Source organism: Abramis brama (assembly GCF_963993115.1).
Source record: "Abramis brama genome assembly, chromosome: 14".
In the NCBI taxonomy this organism is placed as follows: Eukaryota; Metazoa; Chordata; class Actinopteri; order Cypriniformes; family Leuciscidae; genus Abramis; species Abramis brama.
Genome location: NC_139976.1, coordinates 2,968,708 through 2,982,089, shown reverse-complemented (window position 1 = coordinate 2,982,089; position 13,382 = coordinate 2,968,708). Strand labels below are relative to the sequence as shown.

The 13,382-nt window shown below is 39.7% G+C and overlaps 1 protein-coding gene across 1 annotated transcript in view; it reads right to left on the bottom strand.

Annotated features, from left to right (window-relative positions):
- Positions 1 to 13,382, bottom strand: part of LOC311095876 (alpha-tectorin-like) — a 43,684-nt gene extending 30,302 nt beyond the window's left edge. Inside the window, exons 1-2 of the mRNA XM_084134720.1 lie at positions 13,186 to 13,382; positions 13,078 to 13,104 (exon numbers count right to left, since the gene is read on the bottom strand). Coding sequence (XP_083990846.1) covers positions 13,078 to 13,104; positions 13,186 to 13,318 — 160 coding nt within the window. The 5' untranslated portion in view covers positions 13,319 to 13,382. The remainder of the gene's footprint in view (positions 1 to 13,077; positions 13,105 to 13,185) is intronic.

Below are 13,382 nucleotides of genomic sequence, written 5' to 3'. Positions count from 1 at the left end.
TCAAACATTAAACAGCTTGTAAATTAAAACTGCTTAATGTTTCCAAATGAAATGAAGCGTAACCCATGAAGAGAAAACGACTGTGAAGCTTTGGGGGTGTTGGACTCGATCTACTCCATCTGTGTTTGATCACGTTTCTGAATCTGATCAAGGCATAGTCTTTGACAAAAATTTATCATCTTTTTTGTTAAAAATGTTGCCTTTCTTTATGAAACTTACCAACATTCAAGTACTGATAAAAAAAACGATGCATGAAGCTTATAAAATGTTTTTAAAATTAGAGTACAGTTACAGGTATTTTTCAAGTATAAAAAATAACATTTGAACATAGTAGTATAGGCCTACTGCAAGTGCAAAAATTATATATAAATAGTAAACTATAAGTATAATGTTAAGTTCACTTAAAGAAAACGTGTAGTATAAAACTACTAAACTAGTAGTTTACTGAGAGTACACTAAAATAAAACTTGCTAGTATACTTGCAGTATAAAACTACTAAACTAGTAGTTTACTGAGAGTATACTTCAAAGTTGCTACAAGTATTAAAATAGTAAACTACTAGAATACCCATAAGTTCACTTGCAGTACAAATGAGAAACGCAATTATGAACTAGTTGTGCACTTAAAGTTTACTACTGTTACACTTATGGTACACTTAAACATATACTTTTATATACTAAAAGTGGGCCAATTTAGTCCCAAGCGGTATTAAAATAGTACACTTACAAGTTTACTACTAGTACATATTGACATTAGTATACCTACTACATAATGTATACTTAAAAATATACTTGAACATTACTTAAGTATACTTCATAAAATTAACTTTAAGTATACTTCTTTTTCGTAAGGGTGCACAAACCTATGGCGAAGCGTTGAGGAAGCGCGAACCTATCAGGACACTTCCTGCATCGCGCGTGCCGAAGCGCGCCAGAATGGGTGTGGCTGCTCAATATAAAGTGGCCCATTTCGCCATAGGAAATCAGGTTAAATCGACTGAAGCGACAGACCTGAAGTGCAGCTTAATAGCATGGCTGGCTACGCAATACTCGTTCCCTACTCTCAGGGAACGGGGGTTGTATTAGTAACTGAGTACGTTCCCTTTCGAGAACGTCTACTTCGTATTGCGTAGCTATACACAGTGGGAACCCAGTTTAAAACACTGTGCTATTGGCTGACAACCTTTCTCTGAACTTTCTCTGTCTGAGGCACATAGTAGAACTAAAGTTATAATCCAATGGGGCCCAGACCGAGTCGGTGCCCGCGAAGGGATATCTAGAGGATTGGATATCCAAGAGCTGGCAGTTCTAAGTTATAAAATTTCACAAATGTGGACGGTGAAGACCAGCCGGCCGCCGCACAAATGTCTTTAATTGGTACACCACTGGACCAAGCCCATGAAGAGGCCATGCCCCTAGTGGAATAAGCCCTGATGCCTATGGGACATTGCAGGCCCAATGAGGCGTAGGCTAAAGAGATAGCATCCACTATCCATCTTGATATTCTCTGTTCCGTGACCGGAAGCCCTTTGATCCGGCCGCCGAAACATGCAAAGAGCTATTCTGACTGTCTGAACGAGGCAGAACGCTCTAGATAAACCCTGAGAGCCCTAACAGGACAGAGTAGACTCAATTCTCTATCGTCTTCCACCGAGGGAAGCGCCGATAGCGCAATGACATGGGCCCTAAACGGAGTTGAGAGCACCTTAGATACATTCCATGTCTTGGCCTGAGGACGACCTTGGAGTCGTCAGGTCCAAATTCGAGACAGGAAGAACTCATGGAGAGTGCTTGCAAGTAGCCCACTCGCTTGACCGATGCTAGTGCTAGCAAAAGTGCAGTCTTAAGTGAGAGAGGCTTTAAGAAAATATAAATTACATTACATTTGGACATTCTCCTGGCGAGAAACTGCTGATAAAAGACAAAAAATATATATAATTTATATAATTTTTATAATGATAATGCATATCTTTCTTATTTGACATGGAATAACTCAGGAAGGAAATAAGGTAGGAGGAAAATTCTTTTTTGGGGAAGTCCCTCTACATATGAGCTGCATCTGGATAAAATTTTGTGGTGATTGGATAAAGTAATCAAGTTACAGCATTTGGAACCAAGATAGCCTTTTTGTTGAGACCTTGACGCCCCCTCATGGGCATTTTTTATATTGTTTCACCATGAAGAATATCTTGTCATAAAAGCAATAAATAAAGTTAATTTTGGGCTCATTTTAATTGTATTAATATGCTGTAAAAAATGAAGTGCCATTTTCAACGATTGTTGAATGTTTCATGAGATGTATGATGTTTTTGACATACAGTACATAGTACATAAAAAGTATTTTATAGATTATGAAAAAAAATATTCTATTTATCAGCAAATAACTCAGCAATACTTAGGAGTTTTTCAAATTGGCTACATTCACTGTAAAGTTCTCTAAGCTTTCAAATGACTCTTAGCTTTCAAATGACACCAATTTTGTTTGAATCAAGGCAATACTTTTGAAAAATATGATAATGAATATTTTCGCAGCTAGGTGGCGCCCGTGGGCGGTACACTCCGGTTTAGAGAGACTAGTCAGCACTCGTTCAGAGTTGATCGAAGTGGTTAGATTCTTTAAAAAGCTGAGATTCTAAGCTTTAAGATGATACATATTTTGTGTTATTCCACGTTTGAAAACGAGCACGGACGGTTCCGGGAAAATTGGAAAACACTTTGCACCCCGGAAGGATGAGAGACTTGTTTTTTAGCCAAGTATGCATCACTTTGTGAGGAATATCTCGTGATCAAAGCAATGGATTATGTTGTGTTTGGGCTCTTTGCAATCGTGAGAATCTGTTGTCAATTAAAGATGTTCGATTTCACAATCCATGCATGTTTCATTGAGTTATGAGCTGAAACGTCAAATCAAAACAACATAGCATCACTGCTATTGCTACTTCATAGGTGCGCCTCTGGTATTTTTTTGTGTTAAATTTAGTCATTTAGCAGACGCTTTTGTCCAAAGCGATTAGTGTTAGAACGCCATAAGGAATATCATTAGATCTGAGTGATGGCAGGGTTGCCAACTCTCACGCATCTGGCGTGACACTCACGCTTTCAGCATCAATCTCACGCTCTCACGCACACGCAAGAAATGTCACGCCAAAATCCATGTTTCTCCCCTTTCAATCCGTTAATTTTCTGTTGATGACTATACTAGACCACAGCGTATTAATGACAGGAGAGGAGTTTGAGACCCACAGCTGTAACATCTGCCTACAGCGTTCTCACTGCAGTGTTCTCTGATCGTTGATTCGCTGAAAACCTTGCGCCTGATCGTCAGTTGCGTGTGAAAAGTTCAGAGAGAGTTCATCATAGGTTCGGAGTCCGAGTCGGAGCCACTGATGCAAGTTTGAAAGTTTGGATGACACTCAAGGTAAGCAGATAATAAAATGGTGTGCCTTTCTATTTCCGCGATCACGGAATCGTGGACGGAATCACGGAATTGGCAAATTAACGAGGAATCTAGTGTCAACGCGGAATTTCGCGGAATTTTACATATTTGGAATAAAATTCTGTTTTGTGTGGGAGAAAAACGTATGTCTGAGGAAAATCGCATATTACTGAAAGAACGAGCAGAGAGAGAGGCCCGGTCGCGCGTGCGTCGTCAAACTGTCTTGCTCTCTCTCACTCCCTCGCGCTTATTAAAGGGTAACTAAACCCTAAACCAACTTTTTTTAGTTAATGATCTGTAAGAATGGGTCTTTATTAGTGCTGTTCATTGATTCGAGTAACTTTTTTGACATTTGGGTATAAAGTGTTTTAGTGTTGTAGCCTAGGTAGTTTATTAGCATAGTTGTTAGTGTAGTATTGTTAGAAGCATAGTTAGTTAGTAGCATAGTATTGCATCAGTTAGGATAGCTTCGAGTTAGCGTAGATTTATCTGTATTTAGTACAGTGGTCAGGATGGTACGTAGGTGTAGTGTTGCTGGTTGCAACAGCACTGCTGGACTGCATAGCTTTCCAGCAGATTTGGAAATTAGGCGACAGTGGTTGCATGCACTTGGCCTGGAAGACCGCGAGTTCCCGCCTAGAGCTCAAGTGTGCAACCTGCATTTTACGCGGGATTGCTTCTCCAACGCGATCGAGGTGGAAATGGGCTTCTCCACACAGCTCGCGCTGAAAAGCGACGCAGTGCCAAACGCTGCTCCTCCTGCATGGACTCCACCACCGCAGCGGCTTCTTGGGGTGAGTGATCATATTTTAATCACAATTTACGGTTAGGCTAAAGTTAATCCTCTGGGGTTGACAAACGCGCCGGCGCATTTTGCTGGATTTTTTCACATAGCGGCAAAATATGAATATACGGAAAGCGCGCGCTATTGACATCAACTCGATAAAACTCATCAGATGCATGTACTTTACGTCGTCTTGCGACCCTGTGAGGAATAAAAATAGCGTAATAGTAATAATAATCCTGTTGAAAATTACCTCAGAAGTTAATTAACTAATAGTATTTATAAACATTTTAAAATCTCTAAAATGACTGAATATAAGACTGTAATTGTAAACCATAAAACACTTTTTGTTTTTAGCCTACTATGACCAGAGAAATTGGGTGCCAGACTGAACCAGTCATCTCCAGATCTGCAGGTGTGCAGGCTAACATGAAGCCCATGAGGAGAAGCAAAGGTGATTTTTGAATACTATGGAGCTTTTGAATGTTTCATCATATAGTCAAGATTATATAATTTAGTTTCGTACTGTCTCTGCTTATTGATAACAAATCTATTATTAATTTGTGCAGCCACCCAGGCCAGAATGCCTAACAGTTATACAGCCCACTCCACCTATCTGGTCACACCTGTGTACTACCTACAACATGAGATTATTACTACTTTGTTAGGATGATTTATTTAATATTTGGAATGTGGAGGTTGTGTGTTTTTTTTGTTTTTTTTTCAGGGTTCGTACAAGGTGCTTAAAATGCTTGGAAGTACTTGAATTTGACTTAACATTTAACTTAAATTATTAAAAAGACAATATATGTGAAATTAGTGTTTAATTTTATTGATAAAGCAATCTTTTCACACAAAATTATATCTTTAGATAGGCTGAAGCTTTAGAAACATTTTGCATGGCTATGAGTGATATTGTTAATAAATGTCCAAGTATATGATACAGCTTTTCATTCTTCAGGTCAATCATATTCATGAGATGGAAAATCTGTTTGAATGCGATATCTTTGTCATAGTAACCTTTTCATAGAAAGTTTCCACAGTCATTGTATTTGCTGCACTTTATTTTGTACTTTTATTTTTTGTTTATTTTTGTTTACCTATTTATCTGTATGAACCCTGGTTTTGTGTATAGTACTTATTAAATTAATTAAATGGACTTAACACTGTTCTTGTCATATTTCATAGCTACCTTGGATATCTCCCTACAACACACGTTCTCTACCAGGGATAGTGAGCTGCAGTGCCCACAGGTGCACCTGTTGAGACAGAATCATTTGTACTTGTACAGGGAGACTTGAAATATAGTTCCGTTAGCATTTGCTATTAGTATTAGCCTAATTTAGCCATAATGCTAATGTTTTACCACTCGGACACTGGCCCCATTCTCCCTTGCGCGGCTGCTTCGCTTGCATCGTCGGATGCCGATCGCGATACGGGAATTAAGACCGCAATTTGAGCCAGCGGCTCGAACTGATAAGGTTCTGGTCCTGCTGTGTCCGCAGACAATTCGCCCTCCTCCACTTCAGGTGAAGGTGGGGGAGAAAAGTCCTCGACCTCAAATGATCGCTCTGTTGCACAGCTACTTTCTTCACTCCAGTCAGTCTCCATTTTAGAGTCTGACAGCAGCTGTCAATTAATCCGTCACTGCGGGTCTCAGATGCACGCCCCCGCGTTCAGCCCCGCCCTCGGTTTGTCCCCTCTATCTCCGCTGGGGTCTGCCCACTTTTCTAGCATTTTTCAAATATTGCCAGTGGGTGGAGTCAAGCTCTGACCAGGGGTTTAGCAGAGCCCGTCTACGGAGAGCCTTGGCACTTCCTATTAGCCCCATTGTATAGATCTTGGTTGCAGTTCCATTAGAATTCCACTGGAGGTGATCGCGGGCGAGTGCAGACTGAATGGGAGTCTATGGGGCTAGACGGTTAAATGTGTCTCTTTCACCCGATTGCCGTTGAGAAATCTCAGATTTTATTGTAGGTTTTGCAAGTTCAACATGGGTTATAGGTCGAAAGTTCAATGAACGAGTGCTTATGTCCTTTCGATTTCTTACAGGTTGAGTTGTTGTTGCCCATAACACGCTAGCATTCTGCTAATGAATGCTGATTGGTCAGTGAAGTACTGATTACGACCAGAGATACCGCTTGATGGCATCGTGGCATCCGAAGCGGGACCAGAAACAAACAAAACAAAAACTCTTCTAGCACGTGTATTTACCTGTGTCAGCTGTGTTGTCGATGCCTCGAGAGAAAAGAAAGTGCAGAGCGCGAAAGCACCAGAGTGAGTGAAGGATTGCCGTGAAGCAGTATCTCTGGTCGTACGATGTGTGTGACGTCATTGACATTTTAAAAGACTTTTTAAAGCAAATAAGTGACTCTAAAAAATCTAACACCCAGCAATGTGTAATTTCTTTGCATCTCCTTTCGAATACAACATTCAAATTACTAGACAAAAAATTATATCCTGAGAAAAGTGGATTTTGATGGGTATTTCGCCATAGACCTCCATTCATTCTGCACTCGCCTGCGAGCGCCCCCGCATGGACAGAGACGTGTTACTGCAGCCAGTCCAGAAACCGGAAGTAAGCAGAGAGTGCCAATTCTCTTCCTATTAGACATTCTCTGGGTTTAGTTACCCTTTAATCTAAATCAATTGAGAATTGACACAATGGTAAAAGATCGGAAGAACGAAAGTTTCACGTGGAGTATTCGGATATTTTTTTCCTGAATTAGGCTACCGCTGGGTGTGAATTGTGCAAAAAAAAAATTTTTTACCTTGCCTTCTTCTCTGAAAAGCGTTCCGCCCATTCAGCTGACATTAAAAACACTTTCAATAAACTAAATGAAATGTTTTCTGTGTTGACAAATCTTGTGCGATGTCCTAACGCCGGGATAATCACACAACGCGTACAAGTCTGCTAATGATACGTCCGATTCGCGAACTAATGATTCCTTTGAACCGATTCACTTTAATGAATGGTTAAAACAACTGATCTGTCCAACACTGAATCGGTTCGGTGTATAACAAAATCGGTAACACTTTACAATAAGGTTCCATTTATTAAACTCTGGTTAACTAGATCAGTTAACATTAACTATTAATAAACTGCACTTCTACAGCATTTATTAATCTTTATTAATGTTAATTTCACCATTTAGTAGCCTACATTATTTAAATGTTGTTCAAAAGTTGTATTTGTTAACATTAGTTAGCTTAATGCACTGTGTGAAGTAACATAATAAAAATACAGGGTTAGGGTTAACTAAAATTAACAAAGATTAATAAATACAGTAACAAATGTATTGCTCGTGGTTCATGTTAGTTAGCCTAATACATTCACTAATGTAAACAAATCAAACCACATTTAACACCTCTTAAAATGAGAATTTTGTTTGTTACCTCAATAAATTTAGGGTCATTCCTATTTTATTTGTGTACATTTTAATCATTAACATTAAAAACACTCTTTTTACAACTAAAATAACAGTAAAGGGTAAAAAAAAACTGAATTCCCAAAAATTAAAACGGAAAAAACGGAATTTGCAAAAATTAAAACGGAAAAAACGGAATTTGGGAAAAAATAAAACGGAATTTGGGAAAAAATTTAACGGATTTTATAGGGCCCTACCTTTCAGCCTTGCCTAATCAGTCTGTGTGCCGAGAGTACAGACTTGTACAGTACGAACGTTGTCTGACGTGCGTTATGTGGGCTAGCTAATTTGTCAATAAAAATAGGCTCATGGTACAAATTACGTTTTGGCAAATCGGGCAAGTGGCATTTTAAAATCCCCGAATGATCAAAGGTTGCCCAGTTTGTGTTGAGTCTGCCACAGTCAAATGCAGATGCTGAGCGAACCTTTCCAGTTACTGGCCTAAACAAGACTGACACCAGGAACAGACTTTCACTTGATGGGAAGATCGGATAATTTTACTGATTCGCTTGTTCGATCTCATTCATTAAAATGAACAAATCTTTTTTCGAGTCATTTAGTTCATTTAAGGGGCTTTAAATGTTTTACTTTTAACAACCAAATTCCCTGAACACATCCACCTACGCAGTCTTTATCATATTCTGAATTAAGAAATCATTATGCAGTCAAAAATAATTTACAGGGAACATAAATACGTTTTTTTCTTCTTTTTATTTCTTCATAAATCAGGGTTTATACTAAGTAAACAAGGACTGACATTTTTAAAATTAGGGTTGGGTTATGCGTGCGCACTTAAGTTTTACAGAGTCTCACTCCAGCCAAAGTCCCAAAGTTGGCAACCCTGTGATGGATTATGGTGAGTTTGGGCTCTTTTTAATCTTAACAATCTGCTGTAAATAACGATGTGTCATTTTTCATGATCGATGTATGTTTCATGAAGATACGAGTAAAAAGGCCAAGTCTAAGCTACGCTTGGGTACGTGTGTTTGTGGATTTTTTGTGTATTAGAACTCCATGAGGAATATCTTTAGTTCTGAGTGATGGATTATGTTGAGTTTGGACTCATTTTAATTGTAAGCATCTGCTGTAAATAGTGTCATTTTCCACAATCGGAGCATGTTTCATGAAGTTACAAGCGGAAATGTGTCTAAAATTCAGCATCCATATATGGTTTACCCATGGGTCTTTTGAGGGGCTTATTTTACAAAAACCTTGCTCAAGTTTAGTAAAAAGCCTGAAACAATTATGCTTGTTGTATTCTACTCATTGAGACCTTTCAAATGACATATGACACATGACTATCTGAGCTGTATGATGTTTTTGACACATTGCAGTACATAATAATTTCCTCTCCCTCATAAATTATGATTTTTTTTTTTTTTCATTTTATCAGCAAATAACTCAGCACTACCTTGGAGATAATCATAATGGCTACATTCATTGTACAGTTTAGACTCTAAGCTTTCAAATGATGCCTATTTTGTGTTAATCAATGCAGTAGTTTTGAAAAATATGACAATTAATTTTTTCATAGCTAGGTGGCGCCCGCCGGCGGTACACTCCGTTTTAGAGGAATAACTCAGCGCCTGTTAGGAGTTGAATAAAATGGATAGATGCAAAAGCTGAGATTCAAAGCTTTAAAATGATATCTATTTTGTGTTATTACATTCAGTGGTTGCTTAGTAATTTGATCATGAATTATTTTCGTGGTGCGAGTGTCCCACTGGTGGGACACTTAGGGTTTAAGGGGTTAATACTTGTGGAGGACGTGAGTTACATTGCTCCTCACCGATGTTTCGACCACTGCATGAAAGCGTGGTGGTCTGCGAGCAAACTGCAGCGAGTAGCCTCATTTTATTATGTTTAATACCCATTTTGACACCTCTGGGATGGCTTCCCAGGTCTTTGTCCGAGTGATCAGGAGCTGAATGACATTTGGGACAGATTGCCGTGTAATGGGGACCCGATCACCCTTATATTTTGAAGTAAAATATGCTCTTTTTGTGCTTTATTTGGGCCGTTGTTAAAACAGCATTTGTGTGCTTGGGTGCGTGAATTTTTGATGGGCTCATTGGCTACACTGTGAACATCGCCAGCCTCCTGAACTGAAGAGGAATCTGGGAGAAGAGCAAGAGCTTTCTCTGGAGGGGGTCTGGCGAGACTTAACATCTTTCTTTTCCCTCCCGTCAGTAGACTAGGAGGGCTTCCTAGGCTCAGGGTCAAACACAATCTTTGGTCAGGGGCCCTGACATTCCGGGAACGGGAAGCACTTAGCAGACTGTGAGCGCCGGTTGGTTTCAGCCGGTGGGCGGGGCTGAGACGCTGGCGTCGTTGGTTTAGCTGGCTGTGGGGTCGACGCTTTCTTTGGGCGACCCTACACCGAACTGGAGCGCTTTGGCAGGAAGTGTTGCATGGCCTGAGACAACATCTGAGCCTCCATGAAGCGCTCAGAGAATCCCTTCACCGCGGGGCCAAAGAGACCAGCGCTCGTGATCGGGGAGTCCAGGAAGGCAGCCCTGTCTGCATCTTTGATCTTAGTCAGTTTTAGCCAGAGATGGCACTCTAGCACAGTCAGGCTGGCCATGCTTCTGCCAATGGCCTGGGCAGTGGTCTTTGTGGCACGCAGGGCCAAGTCAGTGGCGCTGCACAGATCCCTGAAGGCCGCGGGGTGCGGACCAGACTCGTCCATAGAGTGGAGGAGTTTGGCCTGGAACACTTGGAGGACTGCCATCGTTTGCAAAGCCGAAGCAGCTTGGTCGGCGGAGATGTAAGCCCGGCCGACGAGAGCTAAGGTGGTTCTGCACGGCTTTAAAGGATGAACCTTAGCTCTCCATCCAACAGCGGTGGGCGGACAAAGATTGGCGGCCACAGCTTCCTCTATAGGGGGCAGCTTCTCATACCCTCTCTCTTCAGCGCCGCCAATGGTGGACAGCGTAGCTGAGGTTGAAGAGCACAGACGGGCTGAGTAGGGGGCTCGCCATGACTTTGTCAGCTCGTTGTGCACCTCTGGGAAGAACGGGGCTGGACGCTGTTGAGGGGCCTGCTGGCGCCCCGGCAGGAACCATTCGTCGAGGTGGCTCCTGGTGGGCTCCTCTGGGTAAGACCACTCGAGGCCGAGGTCTTCGACGGCCTCGGTGAGGACGCGGAGAAGTTCGGCGCCCGCACTCGCTCTGGCTCATCTGACTGATTTGCTCTTTCAAGTGACGCCGCAGCGAGCACTGAGATAGCTTTAAAGGATATAGCGTGTTTCACAGGATGGCCACAGGGAAATGGTGAATCAGTCGCGCTTCCTCAACGCTTCGCCATAGGTTTGTGCAGTTACCGCAGCCCAGCCAATCAGTGCGCTAGACAGCTCTGCATTGTGCTGGCTGTGCAGCTGCACTGCGTTTTAAATTAATGGCTTCAATATTCTCGAGAAAAGGAGTTTTCCCACTGCGTATAGCTACGCAATACGAAGTGGACGTTCTCGAAAGGGAACTACAGGTTCCACAAATCACTTCACTCGATTGGGATTTTCTCTTTTATTCTGGACGGCAAGGGCACTGACTGTAACATTGAGCATATTTTGCAGTATTAAACACGTATTTATACCCCTTTCATCAGGCTCCGAACATTATTCAAAAAGAACACAAAGAATATTCTTCTCAACTGCCATAGTTGCAACTCTTGCATCATCAGAACAGGGTGTTCAACGCACCACTGTTTCCGTTCAAAAAAAAGTTTTTTTCTGGGCTGAACGCAGCCCAGGGATCATGCAGCCGCTCTTGAGAAACTACGCTGGCTGAGTTCTCAATCAGTAAATCAATAAATTATAAAGAATTACTAATTAATTACTAATCACAGCATTAATGTGTCTGAGATGTGAGCAATTGTCTTTTTTTTTACTCGCAATGTGGACATAAAATGCATCACAAATTACTCAAGTGTTACCTAGTGACTCTGCAGGACCTACTAGTGATCTGTACCATTATTTTAAAGTGAAAAGATGTTTTTGATGGCTTTTACTTTAAAAAATGTCCAAATGGTCCAAATGATGACTGATTACATCTCAGACACACAATAATGTCCCTTATAAATTGTCAGTTAGTTAATAGTTATTAATGAGGCTAGTCTCATTAAGATATTAATGATTACACAATAAGGAACTATCTCCTAAATACTATGATATTACTTACTGATTAGTTAAGCTTGTTAATTAGTTAATAGTAGGCCTAGTAGCTGAAGTGTTAATGTAGTACTCATTAGTCCTGCATTACTTCCTGCATAGTTACTTATTAATGACAGACCATTATTCTAAAATGTTACTATCATTTTTATGGTTTATTTTGCAAGATTGAGTTTTTTTTATTTTTTTATATAGTGCTTGGACGGGAGACAGGGCCTCTGAAATGTTTCATTTGTTTAGTTTATTTAAATTCTTTATTTTTTGCTTCCCTAGACAGGGGAGGCCGTAACAAACCTGTAAATTGTACAATTTAAAACTGTAATTTAAGAGAAAAAAATGCATATACTGACATCCACCATAACACTGGAAAGTGCGTATCTATATCACAAATTATATTTCTCGTATCATTTATACGCCAAAATTATTTTTTTGCGTACATATGATAGGCAGTTTTTTTGCGTGCATATGATACGCACTTTATGGCGTGTAATACGCACGCACTCCACACATAATTTGCACACAAAAACTCTTTTTGGCGTATAAATGATACGAGAAATATCATTCGTGCTATAGATACGCATTTTCATGAGATCGTGTTGTACTGGTGGTAAAGAGAAAAACAAGATGCATCAAAGAACATCACAAGTAGCTTTTCCACAAGCTGAGGTAAATACTAAAATAAAGAAGGCGCGCGCAGTGTCTTACACACACACACACACACACACACAAAACACCATCATGGTAACAGTCACATGACACTAAAATGCAACAAACATGCATTTAACAACATAGCATGTAAAATAAAACCCTAATGTACACAACTGATCAGAAAAAAACTAAAAAGAAAAATAATCATCAAAACCATCAAATATGAAGTGCCATGGAGGGAATTAGGGAATGTTAGTGTACAGTTTTTCACTGTAAATTATAAGAAGATTGGTCTTTTTATTTCTAAAAATGGTACATTTAACAATATTTATTAAAATGTAAAGTTAGATCTAATACAGTTTTTACATATAGTACAGGAACTTAGTGTTAACCAATTAACACGTTTTTAATGTCACATTTTTGCAGTCTTTAATTGTTAAAATTAAAATACATTTTTACAGTATGTGAATATCAATTTGTGCTAAAATATTATAAGTTTTTATATCAATAGGAAAACTTTTACCACACTAATTATTTATACCACTTTTATTTCTACATTTTGAATGGAAAATAAAGGATGAATTTGAAGATTAGATAAAGTGAAAGAATTATTGTACCTGTTGTTTGTCCATTGATCATTTCACCTGTTAAATGCACAATATAAGCATAATTATTTATTATTGGGAAAATATTGAGTCATTTTACAGACAGATTAAAACACTCACCATTAATCAGCATCAGCAGTGACACACACAGTGAGATCAGAAACCTCATTGTGACGAACGGCACCTGCACACACACGCACATACAGACACATGAAGTATGTTTCTTATATTTTATTTTCTTTGTTGTGCACATTTGTAAAACAACTATAAAATTCACAGATACTTAAAGGCAAATTTTACAAAATATAGAAAACATT